We start from the raw sequence: 22,592 nt of genomic DNA, 5'->3' as shown, positions 1-22,592 counted from the left end.
TGCAAGGTCAGTCCAGCCTTGCAAGATAGCAAAGTGATCTGCTTCAGAGGGCACCACGTTGACGAAGGAAAGAGTTGATTCTGAATGGTGCAGAAAGTCTTTTCTTAGCATGAACCTCTTAGTCTCAGGGTCGTAGGTTAGAGACCCATGTGGGGCAAAAAGACCCCTGCATTGCAGGGGGTTGGACTAGATGGCCCTCAGGGTCCCTTCCAACTCTACGATTCTATGAAAAGTGTTAGCACCAGCAAGGGGGCTGGGGGACATTTGGTTTCTGTTCTGAAGAGCGAAATGTATTGGACTTTGCGGCAGAGGCAACACTCAAGTATATTTCATACACTTAGGAAATACACTTCATACACTTAGGATTTCATACACCTGTGTTAACTATCCTGCATACACACCATACGTTTAAAGCACATTATTTTCCTTCAACGAATCCTGGGAACTGCAGTTTACCCATTACAGAGCTACAGTGTCCATTACTCTTAACAAACTACAGTTCCCATGGTTTTTCAGGAGGAATTATGTGTTTGGGTGAAAATTAAAATTATTTGTCTTTTTTTAAATTAAACTGACTGCATTGTGTTGTTTTACAGTTGGATTTCCTTTTAAAGTCTCCATTTTCTCAGTGCCAGTTGTCAAAACTTGTTTATCCAGCTTCATGTAATGCCTTTCAATATGACCACTCGGTAATCATAAATCTCTGCAACTAGCTTGTTCAGTTACCTGAATTTTTGTTACCAAAACATTCTAAACAGCCTCACATGGCACTTACAAGTTGTATTGCATCTCTGCCTTGTTTTTTTTTAAGATATCTGGTTTCATGCAAATATTGCAGCTTTCTTTCCCTGCAGTGCAGGGGAAAGCTATCTGTGGGGAGTGAATTGTGTACTGCGGCAAAAGGCCTCTCTTTTCTATATATATATAATTTGAATTGATTTTCAGTTAATAACTTTTAACCTCCTGAACCAAAGAGTCTGTTGCATGGTACATGCATCAATGCCTGGATGATAGGCTGGAAACTGCTTTCCTATGTGTCTTCACATCCAGCTGCACAATCCTGATACCTGCTGAAGATCTAAGTGAAGATTTGAGATGCTAATAGCTGCTTCTTTTTCTCCAAATGGACTAGTTAAAATCCTACAACATTTAAACAATTTAGGCAAATAATGCAGCTGTTCAAAACAAATCCCTAGTTTGAGCAAGCCAGTAAGCCACAGGAAGAGAGAAAAGCCATCCTGTATTCTAATTTCAGTTTGATTCTCTGAGTGCTATTGCTTAGGAAGACAAAAATAGCCCAGTGAGAACTGAGCATGCTCTGTGGGCATGGAATCCTGACCAGCTATTAGGAGAGGGTGTAGAGAAATTGGGGGGGGGGGAGAGAAAGGAATGGAGTGGAGTGGCTGGAACAATGAACAGAAGTACTTCACGTTAGATATATTCCACCAACTCATTCAAATTCTCAAGGTGGGGTGCAATATTTACAACACAAAACTCTTGCTCATATATTAATAATATCTGTTAGCTTTTAAGGTGCTACTAGACTTTTTTTCTTTGCTGAAAAAGACTAACATAGCAGCTACCTGCTGGTGGTAATCACATCTTTGAAAGATTGCACCCAAACAACACCATCCATGAACAAGAGGGAGTTATCGACAGACTTGGGGTAACTGAGATTGCAGAAGTACAAAAAAACTTTAGGAAAACGCTTCTAAGACAGAGCTGGGAAATTTTTCCGTCCTGGCAGGCCAGATCTTTATTTCTCCCCCACCCCTGCTTGTGGGCCAACGTTAACAGGTCGGCAGGGCTATTGATCTGTCCACCACCCAACATCCTGATACTGTCTGCAGTTGACTGATAGGTAGGCAATCCCACCCATCAGAGTTGTCCTTTGGAGTTGGGGTTATGGGTCTGTTTCACCAGTGCATTCCCTACTGGGAACATTTTAGCAAAGGAGATCCTAGCAGATGAGTGGAAGGTTCAATCTTGTTGGCTACGAGGGTCTGCTTCACCCAAGCACTCTCCACAGGGAATGAGCTAGTGAATCGGTACCTAATGAAATTGAGCCCCACCTCCTTTCCCATCAACTGGGTGATGCCAGCTGATGGACAAATGGGCATGGTTTGGGGTAAATGGCTTCACAGGCCAGCTAGAAAAAGAATCTCCATAACAAAGAAAGGACAATCAAGGTAATATTCTGCTGTCCTACTGCTTTGACTGATTTACAATCAAGAATCACAATTGATCTTGAGCATCAATTGGGGAATATTGCACTAGGCAATTTAAATGACTGCCTGGGACAGTACATTGAAGGGAGAAGGTGGCATATTTTGAGCAGTGGCAATGTTAGATAGTAGTAATGGTCCATCACTAGCATTCCTGTGTTGTGTTTTTGCTTATGTTTCTCTCAAGGACTGCAGGATGTAAGAGGAGGCAAGCAAATGCAGTGCAATAGATTTTAATAAGTGAGGACTTTTAAGAATTGGATTGCAGTTTTATGAAAAATGTGCTCAACAAACATCATCCTAACCAGAAATGCTTGTGTCAAATAGGACTATGTGACCATGAAATTACATGAAGCAGTAGCTGCAGGTAGCAGATTTCAGAAGGGCAGCATTTTCTTATCTCCAAAGTCTAATTGGGAGCAGTGACCATGGTGCTATTAAATTAAACGTACATGTAAATGGCCATTTGCCAAGAAAATCCAACGTGGTCACATTTGATTTCAAAAGGAGAAATTTCCCCCGAATGAGGGGATTGGTAAAAAGGAAGTTGAAAGGCAAAGTCAAGAGGGTCAAATCATTCCAAAATGCCTGGGAGTTGTTTAAAAACACAATAGTGGAAGCTCATCTGGAGTGGATACCGAAGATGAGGAAAGGTACCATGAGGGCCTAGAGCATGCCAAAGTGGTTGATGAACAGAGTCAAAAGAAAGCTTCCTTCAAAAAAATATGGAAGTCTTGTTCAAATAAGGAGATTGCAGAGAAGCTGGACAAATTATTTTGATTTCTGGACATCCAATGAAACTGAATATTGGAATATTCAGGGCACATTAAAGAAAAAACTAAGCAGTTCATGATTAAACCATGGAACTTGCTCCTACTGGAGCCAGTGATAGCCACCAACTTAGACGGCTTTACAAGAGGATTTGATAATTTCATGGTGAATAAGGCTACTAACCACGATGGCTGTGCTCTGCTTCCATGGTTGGAGGGGGTAATACCTCTGAATACTAGATTCTGGAAACCTCAGGAAGCCCTGGTTGTAGGGTTCCCAGAAGAGGATGCTAGGTTAGATGGCACCACTGGCCCAATCCAGAAGGCTGCTCTTATATTTTATTGGTACATGCTGTTAAAACAAAAATGCACAGGGAGAGGGTTGGAATCAATTTACTAGTTTGCTGCAGGAGCAAAAATGTCTAAAGATGATTATATACACTTATGCCTTACGGCTGGTATTTTTCACCATCCCTGCCTTATCATCTTCGGTGTGTGAGAGCTTGTAGTGCAGGTGAGTAAAAGGCGGGCTTTTGTAAATAGTTATTTCAGGACCGAATCCTGACCTAGCAAGCTGTGACTCAAATGAAGCTTTACTTGATGGCTTTGGTTGCCGCCTCATCTGTAGAAGAACTGCAGCAATTTGAGTGAGCCGTTTGTGTTTGGTAACATTTAGGATAAACAACACCCAAGTCCAGTTTACTCTTTTGTGTCTTACATAACGGCCCCTGGTATCTGCTCTGGGCAGGGTAGCCATATAAGGGATAAAGTTCTGCATGTGTATAAAGCAGTGGAGCTGTGTGTGTTTAGACTTACAGTACAGTCATTATTTTAACAGCACTTATTGTGACTTAAGGTCAACATTCGTCTTCCAGAATTTTCTTTATTGAAGGAACGAAGCTTTATGCCATAACCCCATGTCTCTTCTAATTGAATGAGTGCTTCCTTTGTCCTTGAAGCAACAAAGAAATATGTGCATCTAGTCTCTGCAACATGGAGAGCATCTACTTTCAGATTTGGCATGTCTCAACTTTAAAACCAGCTTCTTCTTTTTTTAAAGGTGTATTGGCACACCCCTGCTTAAGTTGCAATGCACAGTACTGAAGGACATTGTTGTGGCTTTCTAGAACAAAGAATTGGCAACTACCACAGCTCAAACACTCACATGCCTATGTGTTTTAGGCATTAATGAGGTCTGTTGGAAGGTTAGGGTCCTTAAGCTTTTCCTTAGCTCTGCTACACATACCTGCAAATTTCTGAATATGCCAGAAAAAAATGCTTTCAAATAACTTGAGTTGGTTAACTGGAATGAAAAGACTCTGAATAGTGTAGTTCCTAAATAACCATGCTTGTTGCTGTTGCCATGTGCTTTCCTTCCTGCATAGAACGAGAGAAGATTGTTCCAGTGTGTGGCACAGAGAAAATGCAGCAAAGGATAATGTAGAGGTGCCCAAATGTGCTGGAAGTAGCTTTTGATACATCACCATGACATGTACGGATGCAGGGTGGCCACTTCTGCATTGTGATAAAAATGGGGATGCGGATTTGCAAAAGCTAATTTGTGTATATAGGTGCAAATTTAGAAATAATTAATACACTGCACTGCCTGAGCAGTGAGTACCTCAGAAAAATCCAAGTACTGATACAGAGAATATTGTTCCCTAGTTTTGCTAGTCTAACACACTGAAGAAGAAGAGTTTGGATTTAATATCCCGCTTTATCACTACCTGAAGAAGTCTCAAAGCGGCTAACATTCTCATTTCCCTTCCTCCCCCACAACAAACACTCTGTGAGGTGAGTGGGGCTGAGAGACTTCAGAGAAGTGTGAGTAGCCCAAGGTCACCCAGCAGCTGCATGTGGAGGAGCAGGGAAGCGAACCTGGTTCACCAGATTACGAGTCCACCACTCTTAACCACTATACCACATAGTGCTATGTTGTTCTACTATATGTAACATACTTCCTAACGTTTTTCATTTCTCTTCAGTCTCTTTGCTATCGTGCCCTGCAAATTATTTCACAGCACATCATTCCATAAGCACAAGCCCTTGCTTCGCTCCTTAACCTGAACTACCACTTGCATAATGCGTGGCAACCTGGTAACCTGCTGTCTAGATTCAGCCTATCTGAACCTAGTTTTTATGTCACTGTCACTTCTAAACTACTAGTTGCATTGTATTTCTGCAAGTATGGTTAACTGTCACTCTGAACTCCTGCACTATCAGTTTTAACTTTAATTTAGACTGGAATCCCTTTGAATTTAGACAGCAATCCCAATACCTTAACTAGGAATAGTCTCTTCAAACTATGACTCAGAAGAAGTAGAGGCTTTCTGGGTAGTTTTTTTAGTAGCTTGTGTTTAGCTGTTGTGGTGGAGGAAAAGCATTTGATGTGCAAAAACTGGCACAGGAGAGTGACACCCAATTATTGCTAGTATCAGTTAATTGTATCTCATGCTAAATTCCTTAACCTTTAAACAGGAGGTGTTCATACCCTAGATAGACTATGGTATGTTAGATATGAGAGTACAAGTCAGCTTGACAAAATCCAGGTACACTTTGTTAATAACCATGTATTATACCTTGAAGAGACATAAGTGCAGGAAAGACGAAAAAAGCTCTGTGCTTGTCAATATTGAGAGCTGGAGGATTAAAACATGGTTCTCTAGCTTTAAATCAGAATATTAATTGTTTAATGCTATATGTTATATGTTTTGGAAGTCTACATTCTCATTGTGTTCAGTGGGCATATTTTCCTATCACCAAGAATTGTTCCACTGCATTGTTCCACTGCATTTCAGAAGTAACCACACTCCAGTAGCTGCACTTTATTTAAAGAGATTTCTTTATCATTTAACTTTATTACAGCAGGCACAGCCTGGACGCTGTTCGAGTGACAAGGACTATTTCCTTAATTACTGTGCATTGATAATAGCATTTACTCTGGCAGCTCCAGTGCTATTCAATCAAGCGAGATTCAATACAAAAAAAGCTGATTTGCCAAAAGGAAGATTAGCATAAGTGCCTGCAGTCACATTCTATTTTTAAAGGTAAAGTTACTTCTTGTCAGAACTTTATTAAAAGCCATAACATGATTACTATCATCTACCTGCTATTGATAAAAAATAAATAAATCTTAAAAATCTGCAAACTTCAATATTCAAGCTAAGGACATTTAACATGCTCCCTCCTCCCATCCTAAAGTATTTGATCACATCTGATTTACAAAAGCAACGGCAGGGTTTATTTCTCATCCTACTCTGACGTAGATACTCAAATTTATTGTACCAAGTTTTCCTCCCCCTAATTTTGTATTGCTGCACTTAGTCATCGCTTGATTAAGTGATGACTAAGGAGATTGCTTTTTAAAATGGAACATTTCTCTTTTTTTTGCAGTGGATCTAGCATAAACTGGAAATGCCGACTTCAGCATTACGCACATCTCTAAGCAGAAGGTTAAACAGGACATTTAAATATTATGGCAAGCTAAGATGAGATCAAAGCTCAGAAAACAAATGGTAACCGGATAACAGCACTTGGTATGCTCAATTATCAAACGTAGAAGATTGAGGACCACATTATGACTTGTACACGTAAATGAGTCCAGCAGGTCAAACCACTAAAGGAAAGGCATATATATTCCATAGCTTCCTCTTAACAAAATGGCAGGCAAACAGTTTTAAATCCTTCTAAAACAGCTGAAAGTGTTGGATAGCCATCTTTTTACAAAGACTCTTGTTGCAGACTATATCTATCTAGCTATCTAGCCAGGGGTTGTTCTGGGCTTGTTCCTTCACAGCTGGCTATTGTTGTGAGAATAAGAGAACAGACACTGCTTCCATAAGTAAAACTATGAAGTCAGTAACTGAGCTCGCTCTTTCAGCAACTCGTTTAACAAGTGCTGATGTAGGCTTAGAGACACAGTGCATTCCCCTCTTATTTTAGCTCTTATGAAGTGGGCCTGACTTTAAACAACAGTTAAGACTTTCCAGGTGGCAACAAAGCTGACAAAAGTGAAATTGCCAACGGTAGTTGTGCTGAAATATTAAGAGACTTTTTATACCTCTCTTCATACTGGGAAAAGCAAAAATGCTTTATGGTTGGAAGAAGTGACAGAAAGAAGACAAGGGAAATGACAGCAATGACCATTGTTTATATTCCTCACGAACAGCAAGATGAAAATGCTACAAACATTTAGCTCTGAATTGGGGAGAGGGACAGTGATGTAAGTGTTCCTAGGGAACAATATTCTTATTCTGTTGAAGGAGGTGAGCCAAGACACTTAAGCTCCAGAGAACCTTTAACACAGGAAGCTATTTATCATAACAAGCTTGGTTGAGACTGCTCCCCATACTGAACCAATTAGAGTAGCTTATTTCGTCATACTTCATAACTTGCAATGATAGGTTTCCAAGCCTGGCACAGTGCAGTAATTGAATTTTGATCAAACACACATGGCCCATAACCCACTATGTGAAACTTTCAGAGCAGTTCGCAGCTTTTAAATATCCAGTCAACTTGTTGCCAAAAGTACAGGATGTACTTGATGCAAGGGAGGGAGAGAATGAATGAGCTGGAACTTGGTACATCTGTAAAACAACATTTTTTTGTCTGACTTCTCCTCTTGCTTTTAAAGAGCAGTCAGGAAAGGGATGCTGAATCTGAGGTCATTTCTTCCTGCCTTTACTTTTATGTTCGCACATGCGCTTTTCAGAGTTTTTATGCAATTTGTATTAAGTCCATTGTGCAGTAATTCATGATGCATTTTCCATAATTTATGTCCATTGTTTATTCTTATTTAACAAAATAATTTAAAAGGAAAGTCACTGTCCTATTCTTGTCGGGGCTATGGTTATTGTCAAAACCATGGCCTGTGTATGATGAAGCTGTCTTCTGCTTTTTGGCATGGGCAGAGACGATGAGACAACTGATGACACAGATGCTTCCATCAAATCATGTCCTTTGGAGGCAGACCCCTTCCATTAGTTATTGTTCAGCTGAACTCTGGAAGAAATCAAAGTATTAAATGATTAATTCCTGTCAGTGGGAAAGCATGAGTGGTTCCATAGCTTCCATGAATGAAAGACAGTTTGTGAAGTTGCCTCTTGTCCCACAGGAACCCAGAGCACAATAGTAGCCTCTTGAGTCGCCTTTGCAACAGCACAGTCAAACACACATCCCCCTCAAAGCCTGAACAATAGCTGCCCCCCATTTGCAGCAAGAATGGAGCTTGGATTTTCTTCACCTTTGTTCTCCTTTCTGCTCCCTTTCATAGGACTAAATTTCTATACGGCTGGTTATAGGATAGACATGAGCTGCATCTTCTCTTCCAACCACACCTTTTATCTATGTTCATTCCCAGCGCTTGTCATCAGGATACTACTGTAGGACACAGCTGCTGCTGGAGCCCCATGGGTGGCAGCTAGGTTAGCTGACTTCTCAGCTTCTTCCTCTTTGCTCTACGTCAGTCTATAGCTTAAAGCAGGGATAACCACTGTGGTGTCTCCAGATATTGCTGGACTCTAGTGAGCATCACCAATGGCCAGGGATGACATGAGCTGTAGTCTGGTAACATCTGGGGGTACATGCTGACAAACTCTGACTTAAAGTATAGCTAAGCACATTAAACTATTGCATACCCTAGAGATAAACACCAGTAGCAGCAAAATGCATATGTGAGCTAGTAGACAGCTGTAAATCACCTACTTCTTGTCACCTGGTTGTGAACCAGCAAGGAAATAAACACATTTCAATGGCAAACTTTTATACACTGGAAAACAATGCAAATGAATGGTATCCTTGGTATGATTTGTAATTGCAGGATACAAATACATTCTGATCGCTTGAAGTTGCAAACTTGCATGCCTGCAAACTTACAATACAGAAGTTTAATATGGAAATCATTGAATATGATCCTGAGAAATATCTGTTGGCTGTTTTCAACTGTATTCGGAAACCACATGGCACCAACTGAGCCAAAGAACTCACTGGCTTAGCACAAATGAGCAAATGTGTGGGTTCCTGGTGAAATCAGTCACTGTGCTCCTCCCCAGTCATTTTGCTCCTGCCATAAGCTGCAGTCTGGCTTAGGGTGCCATCTGAACCTGGGCTCATGATTTAGCTCTCCCTGACAAACCATGAGCTTGTAAAAACCATAGGACAAACCTTAGTTTCAGTTTGTGATTTGTCTAGAGACAGCTAAGTCATGAGCTTGAGTTTTGAATGCTAAGCCAAACCACAGCTTAGCACAGCAGCAAAACAAGTAGGGAGGAACAAAGTGGCCATGATCTCTTCCCTGGGAGCTGGCACATTTTTATAAAGCCATGCTTTGCCGTAACATGATATGTGAACCAGACCACCGGGTGGTACATGAGTCCCATGTGTGTTTTCAAGCCTTCTCCCTATTTCATATAAAATGTGCCTTTTCTCAGTGCATAAGACAGACCTGTCAGGAACATAGGATGTCACTCTAGAAAACTAGAATTTTTATGGCTAGTTTGCTTCAGTTGTCCCATGCGCCCGTTTGAGGGTAAAGGTACCACGTTTGAGGGTAAAGGTACCACGTTTGAGGGTAAAGGTACCACGAGGATATGAAGGTTAGCGGTACCAGCATGCTCAGTTAAAGGATCTCAGGTGACTTGGGTGGCAAGGATACCTGCTTGAGATCTTTAACTGACAAACTTTCCTTGAGAGCTGCTGCCAGAGTAGACAATATTTGTGAAGATGAACCAATGCCTGTTCATCTATATGCCAGTTTCACGCATATAAACAGCTCCATTTGTGATTGCAGAAAATATATATAGGGTTTGAAGGTCTAGAGGCAGCCAAGTCATGAGCCCTTTCAGTTGCCACACATATACATGTGTTGGAGTGAAAGCCAGGGTATTGTCATATTAATTATGAAACTAAATCAAATTCAGAGCACAGCCGTTTTCCTTGCTATTTCTTAATTTTACTAGTGGGAAAACTTAAAAATGAACATGATCCCAATTTGATTGCTGTGTTACTGAACAATTCAGTTGTAGATTTAAAGTACATGTTGCAAACTTCTTCAAAATGGGATTTATATAGTAATTATACTAATGGAAGATAATCTTTGAAATTGTTGAATAGTCTAGAAACTTGATGCATCAACACAGCAGCAGACAGTACTATATAGGCTTTCCTTGTAGGCTAAACACAGACAGGATCAGTGCTGAGCTTATAACCTGACCTTTGCAATGCACTTGTTTCAATAGGCATAAGGTATTTGGTTATGGGGTTTGGCTCCACCTACAGGAAAGAGGAGGCAAAATGTGGGGTAACTAAACATTGCTTTTGCCAAAAACTGCATCTTGCTGTCTTTTCAAGTGAGATCCACCAATATTGGCTTGGTTCACTGTGGAGAAGGTAATGAACAGCCTCCTCTGCCACTGTTAAGAAGAGAATCACATCGTTTCTACCTTCTGCAAACCACGACACAAATGAGAGTTTGGAGTCTTTGCACTGCTGTGTGTTCTTATCATAGGTGAGGGGAAGTTGCATGTGATGGGTGAATGCAGTTTTGAACACTAAAAAGAGATACTCTTGCATTAGTTACAAAATTCCCTAGAATTTGTAGGGGGTTGGTTACAAAAAGATCATGGAACTGTGCAGTTATTCTGGTTTTCTGTTACATGACAAGAAACAAGCATTCGACTCCTCTGTGCCATGCATACTTCATTTTACAAGAGTAATAGTTATTAATCAATTAATGAATTTTTAACATACCCAAATCAAGGCACTTACTGGCATGTTTAAGGGTATATTTGTGGTTTTCTGAATGTCTCATTAGAAATACTCAGTCTGGTAAGTCTTGCTCCATAATAATCTATGATGTAACTGGAGCCATCAGAAGGTCCTACGATCTAAAAGAGAATGCATTACAAAATATATATATTTAAAATCATTTTGAACAAAAATAAAACAAAATACGATTTTGAACAGTATATATGAAAAAGAATCTATTAAAACCATTACCCTAGCCCAGCAAGACATAAAACCTCTAATTAGAGCTAAAACTACTTATTAGAGCTTATTATTCCAAAACAAATATGACTGGAATTCTCTTTTAAATGTTTGTCGGGTGACTCATTTATATACTCTCCCTGCCCAGAACCCAAAAATGTGTACAGGCAGTCACCCATCCAGGCACTAACCAGACTGAGACCTGCTTAGTTTCAGTCAGGTGGTGGGCGCACAAATCTTTAGGTGCAGCTGGGACTTAGAAGCAAACAAAAGCCACAAGATTCCTACAGGAGAATATGCAGTAGCATGTTTAAATTGTTATAACACTGCTGACATTTTCAACAATAGGGTGGAAATCACACTACCTTTACATGTGAAGACTGACACATATATCTCCACAAACATCTGTGTTTAGGAAATTCAGAAACACTGTTTTGTGTTTAAAAGAACCAGCTCTTCAAGTGTCAAGCACAATCAAATGTTTTTACTAAGCAACAGTTTCAGCAACCATTTAAGGCCATTTAGGAAGTAAATACATAGTGCCAAAATAATCTGGAAACATTCCCTTTGGTAAACATCCTTCTCATCCTCAACTTTCTTTAATTTAATATAAAAGCTGACCCAACTGAAAATCCGATCTTTGCATTAAAATGTTTAATTGGCAGGTGTTTACAATTCATCCCAGAAACCTCACAAATTCATTTATGATGGCAACATGGAATTTCAAGCACATTGTTGTAATGGATTGAGTTCAGTATTATATAGGATAGGCTCATAATTACAGTTCCCCCTCCCATGCTGTGAAATTATGTTCTAGCAGTTTTAACGTCACATCAGTTTTACCTAAGACTGCTAACATAGCTGAACAGAGAAGCTGAGAGGAGCTTGAATGGGTAAATTTAAATCAGGGAGTTTAATGTCTGTACTTCTATATTGTATAAAACTTCCACAAACATGTATTTCTTCCTTTGTAATGGCAAACTGAGAAAAGTGTCAATACATGAAATTATTCTGCCAAAACTCCTCTTGAATCCATGAGTATTATATTTCTGGCGTACAATAATTTTAAACCTTTAAGGTTATTTTTAATCATTAGCTGGCAGGTCCAAAACTCATCTATTCTAAGCCCCACTGCTAAAAAAACCAAACCCCACAAACCTTTCCTGTATTTTCAGCCAGAGAACTGTAATCGCTGGCAGTTAACGTCCAAAAATTAATAACATACCTTCCAAGTGTCAGAAACAGAGTGGAAATGTCTGTAACTATGCTTCATAGCAACTGAATTGTTTGGTCCTGAAGTTTAAGTTCTGACACCCCAGGATTCCTTACAGCTATACCTAACCTACTAGTATTACACCTAATACTAGTATTACTAGTATTTACTGGAACCAAACCATGATTATTATTATGCCTAGGTCAAATATTTTAATGAGAAAGCATAATTGGATACAGGGATAATTCTTCCTACAATTCTAACTTTGAGATAAACACTGTGATGGGCCCTATATCTTCCTTTGAAGATATGAGTCTGGATGGTTGACAGCTCTCTGATAGCAGCACCAACGGGACTGCAGATGAGCAAATTATGGTTCTCCCAATTCTAATTAAAAACAAGGAAACAGAGAGGATTTATCACTGTGATCCATTCAAATCTGTGCTGGAACAATACAGATTTTTTTGTTTAATTGGGACTGGAATAAAATATTACTTCCAAAATATTACTTCCATTATTTTGGGGTACCTTTTGATTGTACAAGTTTCCTGTTCAGAGTTTAAGAGTTACCTATTTCTCTGTTAATTAAACCAGGAAGCAACTGTTCAAGGAAAAGTGCCCCAGTTACAAACTATGGCATGAAAGGGGAGTGTAAGATATGAACTGGGTACTCAAGTTTGTAGTGAGTGATGTCTTCACCCATTTCCCACTAATTGCCCACGTGTGTGCCTTTGTACTATATGCTTGTTACATTACAAGATTATTTTTATGTTAACGAATGTTTTCTTCCCTGTTTAGAGATAGAGGCCTTTGTTTGGGGCAATTAGTTTGAGAAAGGAGAGTACAATCTTAGCTAGAAACCAGGTGGTTTCAAGGATCTTCTTCCAGGCTTGGGCAGAATTTATAACATAGTTCTGATAAGGAAAGCTGAAAGACTCAGAGTTGAAAGTAAAGGAAGAGGCACAAATTTTAAATATTGAGTCAAGGCCTAAAGTAATTAAAGAGTAATTTTAACGAGCAAAGTATTCGGATTGTGTCAGGAGATTTGAAATGAGAGGGGTTCTATTATTAGTGAAACCCATAAAGAAGTGGACTTTACCAAGGATGGGGCTTCTCTCTCTCTCTTTCTCTCTCTCTCTCTCTCTCTCTCTCTCTCTCCTGTTAGTTTCTTACATTTAACTTAATTGGCACCCCCCTCCTCAACAGCACATTCCCTGCAGGCATGCTAGCTTGGTGGTGTGGGGAGATGGAGAGTAGGTTGTCTGTTTGCTAAGATGAGGAAATGTGCTTCCAGGAGTAGCTTCATAGTTTTTCTAGGGTTTTTCCTTTTACATTCTATTTTTTATTTTCCCTAAACCTTATGAATTATTTTAGCTCAATATTTCCAACAGAAACCAGTAGCCCTCACCATAGCAATTCTTGTAGATATAAACCTTTGCTTAATATTTTCCAAATTTAAAGTCATTTATTTACTCATTATTCCTTAAAGCCCTTAATTCTATCTCAATATTTGGGAAACACATATCTATGTATCATACATTTAATCTACTTGCTTTAAAATCTTAAGTAACTTTTTGCATATTGTTTCAGAATACCTTTGTAATAAAGTGAAACTTTCCTACTGTTTTTGAGTTAGCTAGACTGCAGCGAGGGTGTTAGGATAACTGCTTTCTTATATTTTATTTTTCATTTATAATTTCTTGTTTTAATACAAACACTTCCTATTTCTTCTCTTCAGCATTTGTAGTAGCCCCATTATTACATCTATTGTAGTATGATCACTTTTATGTAACTTTCTGTTTATTCATATCATGCTTTTGCCATTTTAAATGGATATTTACAATTTCTCGCAATGTTCCAGTTATTTAGTCTTAATACATTTTTTAATTTACTTTCTTTTTGTGTGGTTCTGGCTCTTCAGTCATATAGAAATATGCTCGGTGGAGCATATTAATACAGATTGAATATAGAACCTATTATTCATACTTGCTATTACATGTCGACCAAGAGAGCATGATGTCAAGAAATAGTGAACATCAGTCAGATAGGTAAAGGTTAAGTCAACATTTTTAGCCGGCTGTTCAAGCTGAAATACGTGGAGGCTAAATCAGCTCATATGATTTGGCAGTGCTTGGTTTAGATCACATAGCAAAACATGCATTTTGAGACTAGCAGATACTGTGGCTTTATCTTTGTGGTTCTCAACTATATACAGACAACTCCCTATTTATGCAGGGGTTGCATTCCAAGGCACTGTGCGTGTTGGCGGGATGCAAGTAAGTCCGCCCTATCCCCTTCCAGTGCTGAAAATGGTGTGCGCATCAGCTTGAATGTGTTCAAATGGGAGAGTTGCCTGTATGTAACATAGGTTATAAGTAAAAATTAGGTGACATGGGTCTATAAGCTGACTAATATTACAACAATGGAAAGCAAAGTCCTCCCAGTTATGGAAGATTGGCCTCAGAATATCATAATCTGAATATGTAGTCTTGAATAAATAAAAGAAATCTGAAATCTAGGAACCTCTCTCACACACTTTTCTGGACTGCCAAGCCTCATATATTTTATTAGTGTTTTTCCCTCCTCTGCACCCGCCTCCCAAATGATTTCACTTTTCCCAGCAGTGACTAAGGTATGGAAAAATGGTGTTCCAGTGGCCTCTTTCAGAAATGATACAAATATTTCATTGTTATATAACTCCTACTATTCAAAAATAAATTAAATGTTAATAAACTAGAGCTGCTGGAATAAAAAAAAAGTAAAACACATTCTTTAAAAAATAGAACAGCCCTATAGCAAACTGCTTTTGAAACTGAGAAAAGTATTAAAAGCAGTTATTGACATGGCATGAGAATCAGCTGTTCAGATGGGGGGAAAGGAGAATTCTGCTGGGCTAGCACAAGTCCCTTGCGGAAATCTAAGTAGCTTTTTGGATCCTAGCCAATGTCTTTTATTCTGATGTTGCAAGCTTACCTGCATTGAAATCAGAATGAAGTCTATTAAACTACCGATTCCACAAAATCCTACTGTGCAGAACTTTAATAAACCTGTGAATTAAGTGACAATCATACATTGAAGAGCATAAAAAGGTTTAGAGTGTTAGTTTTTAGACAACAATATATTTTCCTTCATAAAACATCTTTCAATTCCTTAGAAGCCCTTGAGTGTTATCCTGAAGAAGAATATGTGTAGCCAAGAAGTCATTTTTCAGTACTTACTTTACACATACACCCCACCCCACCCAAATAGATTTTTTGTAGGGAGAGATGTGGCTTTGACTGGTACACTACAATTAGCAAAATATGGTGGGTAACTTGGAATGGCCACAAACAAACACAGGGTGATCTCCAACTAAGTAAAGAGTTAGACCCATTGAAATCAATAGACTTAAGTGACTTAAATTCATTGATGTTAATTGGTCTACTCCAAGTATGACTGTAGATATCACCCCCAGGCTGTAAATTTAGACAGCTACATGTAAATGACTTCAGTACAGAAAGTATAAGGGGGAAAGAAAACCCTCTAAACTAGCCGCTCTGAGCCCGGCCTTGGCTGGGGAGGGTGGGGTATAAATAAAAATTATTATTATTATTATTATTATTATTATTATTATTATTATTATTAAACTGATTGGTAGGGACTTGCTCCCTGATATTATGGAAGATGGCCGTTGAGAATTTTATATTTATCTAATGCTAGGAGTCCGTTTGATGCTATGGCCAGGTCCCTGTCCAAACAGCTTCCAATCCAAGACAAAAGTGATAAAAAAAAAAACCAGTGTTAATATAGTAGCAATGTTGTTGCAATTTAGGAAATTTTGGAACAAACTACATTTGCTTACATGGGAGAGCAGAATGTTTGTAAGCATTGTAATAATAAACTGGAGTCCCAGAACTGTCTATTTGTCTAACATGAAGAAGAATGACAGACTTAATGGGTTGTTATTCCATTGGGGAAAACCAAAATGACACTCTATAATCTGAATGGGTTTCACTCCAAATGGGTACATGAGGATTGCTACACTTATAAAAATATGGGCAAATAAATAATTAAAACATCTTTAGCCAAGCATATAAAAGCACAGGCACCACTTCTGCCAACAGTGTCTCAAAACAGCAAGGCCAGCTACTACCAAAATATTTACTGGCAACAGGGAAAAATGCAAAAATAACAGAAAAGCAACATGTGCCAATTCTTTAAAAGATACTTGTCTTCTACCTCTATAGCACTTTCTGCTGAGGCAACAGTCAGGAAAGTCTTCCTGTGGAGCTGCTTGCATTTTAGGGACCTGACAGGCGCCTTATATGCCCAAGTACTGATGTCTGGCAGTACATTTCATGCCAAGACAGAAAAGCTTTTCTAATGTGGAGTCATTTTGTGAAGACAAAAACCATGATAAAATGGCTCTAAGAGATTTTTTTATGATTCCACACAAGTTAATATCTCTGAAATGTCTACTAACCTATTTTCTAAGCCTATGATATTCACATGTGAATGAATTCTGCTTTTAAATAAACGTTTCTTGGGCTGATAGATATTTTCCTAGATCCTTCTCAGTTTTGTTGTGTTTGTTTGATAGGGTGCTGCCAATCATTTTGATTGCTGGTATCAATTGGGACAACACTGATTTATCCTGACTTCATCTCAAGCCATGAAGAATCCTAGAAGGAACAAACACACACACACTTGCTCCATCAACTCCTTTTAACTCCTTAACCTTAGTGAAGCATATGAGTGGGTGTTGTCAATCACATTGGCTGTTTTTGTTGTCTTTTACCCTGATTCTTTTCAAAAGTCCTATTTATTTGGATAAATGAGTATACAACCATAGCCTCAACACACTAAACTCAGTGGCATTTACTCCTCAGCAAGCATGCATAGTATCAGGCAGCTTGTTATACTAAAACCATGATTATTTTTTTACCAAGTTATGAATGTTTTCAGACAAAGCCTAAGCCAAATGACTTCTACCAGATCACACTGAGGATCAAATACCAACTCATGTTTCTTAGTAACCACAGTATTAAGACTGTGGAATACTCTGATTTTACAGGGTATACAGCCAAGAAGGGTATCAAAATGACAAAAGTAGTTTAAATTTGGGAGCAGGGAAGAAAGGAGACAAGAAAGAGGATATTTAAAGCTATGTGATTAATGTAGATCCCTATGAGGATTATAGGCAAGATGGAGGGGCATATCATGTGAGTATGTTTTCAGTGTGGTCAAGGGCAGGACAGACTAAGGGGCTAATGCCTGACTGAGAGTTCTCTTAAGAAAGGCTGCTGAGGGCAAGAGGAAAAAGCCCAAGCATTTACTAAGTTCTCTTTTTGCTCTTTGATACACAGATGCCTAGGAAGCAGGCATGGCTTGTAAACATGGAATTCAATGGAGAAGCTTCACAATGTGATCTGAAATGGCAGGCTTGTGAAAAATATTTACTTTTAAAATATGGTGGTTGACTGGACTAGCCTACCAACTGAGTTTTAATGCTTATTCATCATATACATGGCATAAATTTAGGTCACAAATTGTACTTATCATTACTTCACATTCTAGCTGTGATCAAAAATACACATACATCATAATCTTCAGTGTAATCATCTTTGTTTGCAGTATGAATGGCACCTGCCCTTAATACTGCCTTGATGCATAGTGAGCCATAGTGGTGGCCTAATACTAAGAAGATAAATCACTCACCTAATGCAGGATACCCTAGATAAAACCTATCTGCTCCCAGCCATCCAAGAAATAAAGACAGAGCCACTGCTACTTTGTAGGAGTAACCATTTCTAGAAACAGGAGAGAAATGTGGATGAAAACAATTTGTTAAATCAAACCACCTTGCCCCAGTGAGCAATCTGACCGCTAAATTCTGAACTAGTTGAAGTTTCTGAGCTGTCCTCAGAGGCAGCCCCCCTCCCTATAAAATCTAACCTAGATGTTATCAGAGATAGACAACAGAAGTTAGGCTACCTCTACCAAGATAAGGGTGCATTTGGGCCAGCAGCCGAAGCTGATGGAAGGCACTCCATGCCACTGAGGCCACCTGAGCCTCAAGGAACAGCAATGGAAGCTGTTCTACCTGCTCCTTCAGAGAGAGTGTAAGCCCATCAAGAGCAGGCAACCTCTCATACATCCAGTCTAAGGAGTCACCCACTTAGCAGTGTCTAAGTCTCTGGATTGAGCTCCAGTTTCTTGGCTCTCATCCAGTCCATTAAACAAGGCAAGACCTTAGTCCAGCACATCCACTGCCACACCTGCAAATGTAAAGGAGAAGGAGAGCTGTGGGTTCTTAGCATATTGCTCACAACATACTCCAAACCTCTGGACGACCCCACTCAGTAGTTTCATGTATACGTTAAAACAGCATGGGGGATAAAATCAAACCCTAAGGACCGCAAAATGAAGCATCCACAGAGCCAAACAACGCTCTCCAAGCATCACCCTCTGAGAACAACCATCCAAGTAGGACTGGAACCACCACAAAACAGTGCCACCCATTCACAATGTAGACAGCCACTCCAGAAGGATACCATGGTTGATGGTATTGAAAGTCACTGAGAAGTAAAGGAGAATAAACAGGGACATGTTTTCCCTGTCTCTCCCCTGACAGAGGTAATCATACAAGGCGACCCAAGCAGTTTCTGTGCCAAAACTGGGCCTGAACCTCTTAGATGTGAAGCAGTTTTACTACAATTTCTTAAAACTGACGTGTTACTCCTCTACACTCCTGTCATAGAGCTGAGAAGGAAGAGGGCTAAATCACACTTCAGACTAAGGAGGGGGCTGAAGTATATGAACAATTTTATAATTAATTTAGCCAAGCTTTACAACAAGTGGTGGCATTATATATTGAACAAAAATATTCACTTACACGTTTCGACACTCTATAGGCTTGTAAAATCCAATTTCCTTTCCAGTAAATTGGGTTTCATTCCCAAAGAAATTCTTGCAAGTAATATTTGGTGCTGGAAGACAGCCGACTGCGGGCAAAAAAATAAAAATAAAAAAAAAAAGCATTCTGCACTAAACTCCAGGGAAAGGCCTCCAGGGAAAGAACAAGTGAAATAAATATATGCATGTTTTTATCAAGACAGCTAATACTACACATAGAAGAATGCAACTGTACTACAGATTTAATATAAAATATTTTCTGGAAAAAGTGGAAATATACAAGTTAAGTTTTCTGAATTAACATTATAAAGTAATGACTAGCATGATAAAATAGTTGAACAAATTTCTTTGCACCTATGACACTAGACTATCAAGGTGCATAGAAGGTTGTGGACCAAAGATGTTGACATACCGCTGTAAATAAATACACCAATTATGCATTCAATTATAAATTGTGCCATATGCAGTGTTACTGATCACCACTATACATGATCAATATGGGGTGCGGGAACAGCATTTAGTCAAATAATATGCACCAGTAGCTAGACTAAAAGCATTCTATTGCCATACTCCTTACCATATGCAGTGTGATTTGTACAGTTCAAAGGTTCTTGTGTTTCATTGTCTATTTTAGGATCTTCACAAATATATGTTTGAACAATTAAGGAAAAAAAATATAAACTGAACTCCCATGTTAAGTGTTCAACAATAACAACACAGTAAATTACGATAAATTGTTTTATCTGCCTAAGATTTTACTGGCGGAAGTGGCCTGTTTTCCTTCTTATTACTAATATTTTGGGTATATAAACATATAAACTTTGCATTTGAAAAACGAAGTGCTTAACTAGGCTTTACAAGAGACACAGAGTTTCCTGGTATTTATCTATCTCTTCCTAATAATGTGAGACAAACAAAATGGAAGAGATCAGACAATCATATAATGGTTTAAATAAGCCAAAATCTGAGGAAGATTTTTGCTTATACCCAGACAGCCCTTTGTATGAACTATAATTAAACCTATTCAGTATAGTTTCCCATTTTATCCAATCCAGCAAATAGCAGTTAGCAGTTTCATAACAAATTAAGATGCTATTAAACTATGGTTTAAAAATATGTTATTTAAAACATAGTTTAACATCCTGGCTTTCTTGCTCTGCTAAAACAATTAAATGTTGTACTTTTATCCACAACATATGACCCAGGAGCCTCAGATAGGCGGCCCAATTGTTTAGAACAGGTGTGGGGAACCTGTGGATCTCTAGATGTTGCTAGACTATCCCTGACCACTGGCTGTGCTGGCTGAGGCTAACAGGAGTTGGAGTCCAACAACATCTGAAAAGCCAAACTCTCCATTCGTGAACTAGACTTTTTTCTGCTTAATTTTATTAGCATTCCTTTAGTCCAACACATCACAGATTCAAATAAAGTGATTGTACTACATGTTACCCCAAAACCATTTCAAAGACACATTAGCACAGCGACAGACAAAAGAGGAGTCACTACTCTTAGCCCTTCCCCTACTTAGGGGTCCTTTACCTATAACTTAGGTTAAATATTTTTTCTACACCTGTTCACTGCCTGATGTCAGATAGCCTTGCTTGATGAAGTCACTTCATGAGGTTTAAACATGTATTCCCCCCCCCATATCTTGCCACTTTGCAGCTGCTACTTTTTTGTGTATGGCAGAGCTACTGTGCCCCTTAAGACTACAAAAGATTCAACAGGTGTAGCTTCTGCCCAGCATGCAGCTGAAGTGGTTCGAAGGCCTCACCGGGTGTTTGAAACCGCAGGAGCTCTGCCGGGAAAAGGGGCAGCCCCACGGCCCTCCCCATCCCATTGCAAGGCCCATCACTATGGCAACCAGGCGCTGCTGGGTGCCCTCTGCACAGCTTCAGGATATTGGCCGACTCTCAGGTCTTCGCACTTCAGAGAAGAGTCGTCGCCCACCGCGCCCTGCGCCGCGAGACAAGCCAGGCACAAGGTTCCCAAGGACCAGAGCGCGATCACGCCGCCTTTTTTCCTCTTGTTCCCTGACAGCGGCATCTCCTGCCAGGCGGCCATGTTGGAAAACGAGCCCCCTGGTCAGCTGACGTTTTCGCCCTATCCAGTAGCGTCGACGCGGGCCTCGAAATGGGGCGGAAGAAGCGACGCTGTTCTTTCAGGGAAGCCTTCATTTTCCCATAGCAAAGATGGCCCCCGTTCCTTATAATTTCCAATGCGGTTGAAGGCAGAAAGCACCCGCTTTCCTCCCCGGTAAACGGACAGGCGGCGAAATGGGAAGCCGGGTGCCTTTTGCAAAGATGGACGCTTTCCTAACAAAGCTGCGAGAGGAAGCTCGGCTGCCCTTACTTAAGATGGATCCTTTTGAAGCGCGGAAACTTGACTAAAGTGTTCAGCCCCGTCCCAATCTCAAAACAAAAGCGCGTGCGGTGGTCAGAGGTTGATAGAACCATAAAATAAAGGTGAATGTAGAGTATGAACAAAGGATAAAGCTAAGCTCACAAATTAATGCCTGTGTCATGTTATTTATTCAACTTATATCCCACCCTTCCTCCCGAACACGGTTTCCCAAACTCGGGTCTCAAGTTGTTTTTTTGGACTACAACTCCCATCATCCCTGGGCGTTGGTCCTGCTAGCTAGGGATGATGGGAGTTGTAGTCCAAAAACAGCTGGCGACCCAGTTTAGGAAACCCTGCTCCCGAAGAAGCCCAGGGAGGCATAGAATCCCTTCCGATCTCGTTGATAGGTTCCTCTCGCTTCCATCCACAGTCGCAACCTCTGTTGCATAAAATAAAATAAAAAGCTAACGGGGTTCTGGGGTCTTTCACCGAAATTAAGCAGTTTCACACGCACACGCAAAACGTATATTTGTATATCATAATAAGAAAAAGCTTCACCTGCTGAAAATTTCTGTTAGGTATTTTTTAGGTCCAAAGGGGTGAAGAGGTTCACTGGCAACAGAGATTGGTAAGCATGCATTTAAATGTTTTAAACTAATTTTATAGAATAGAGAAGAGTATTGTGTGGTAACTAAGGTTGCAGTCCTAACCATGTCTATTCAGAAGTAAGCCCTACTGAATTCAATGGGGCTTTCTCAAAGGTAAGTAAATTTAGGATTGCAACCCCACTTCCCTGCTTCTGGTTTCACTGCCACTGGAGCTACGGACCCTTTTGGACCGAGATGACTTGCCACCGTACTCCATGCTCTACCAGATTGGATTGTGTCCATGTGCTCTACCTGGGTTTGCCCTGGTGAAGGGCAGGTAATAAATAACAGCAAAACAATACTTTGCTAAGAAGATTCTTATAACTAACGTGAACTATCCTGGAGCTGAGAATGCATCTCTGAGACACTTGGTTGCCTGCAACTTCATTATTTCCTGTCCGTTTAGGAAAAGTTTAAAAACTATTTATCCCGAGTTCTAATAATAAGTAAAAGCCAAATATGACTTGTGTTTTTTTTTTTCCAACTTAAAAAACCCATAAACTGACTCATGATTTCT

At 39.7% G+C, this 22,592-nt stretch overlaps 1 protein-coding gene across 1 annotated transcript; it reads right to left on the bottom strand.

Moving 5' to 3' along the window:
* Positions 1-7,125: 7,125 nt before the first annotated feature.
* On the bottom strand, positions 7,126-21,194 carry TM2D1 (TM2 domain containing 1). The gene is made up of 7 exons (XM_082228465.1): positions 20,989-21,194; positions 19,663-19,736; positions 19,066-19,174; positions 17,889-17,980; positions 15,165-15,238; positions 10,760-10,878; positions 7,126-7,996 (listed from the first exon to the last, which is right to left on the bottom strand). The coding sequence occupies exons 1-6, from the start codon at positions 21,147-21,149 to the stop codon at positions 10,768-10,770; spliced, it is 621 nt and encodes a 206-aa protein (XP_082084591.1). The 5' UTR covers positions 21,150-21,194; the 3' UTR covers positions 7,126-7,996; positions 10,760-10,767.
* Positions 21,195-22,592: the final 1,398 nt, after the last annotated feature.

This window comes from Podarcis vaucheri, assembly GCF_965113315.1.
Source record: "Podarcis vaucheri genome assembly, chromosome: 6".
NCBI classification, from domain to species: Eukaryota; Metazoa; Chordata; class Lepidosauria; order Squamata; family Lacertidae; genus Podarcis; species Podarcis vaucheri.
This window is presented reverse-complemented; position numbering and strand designations above follow the sequence as displayed.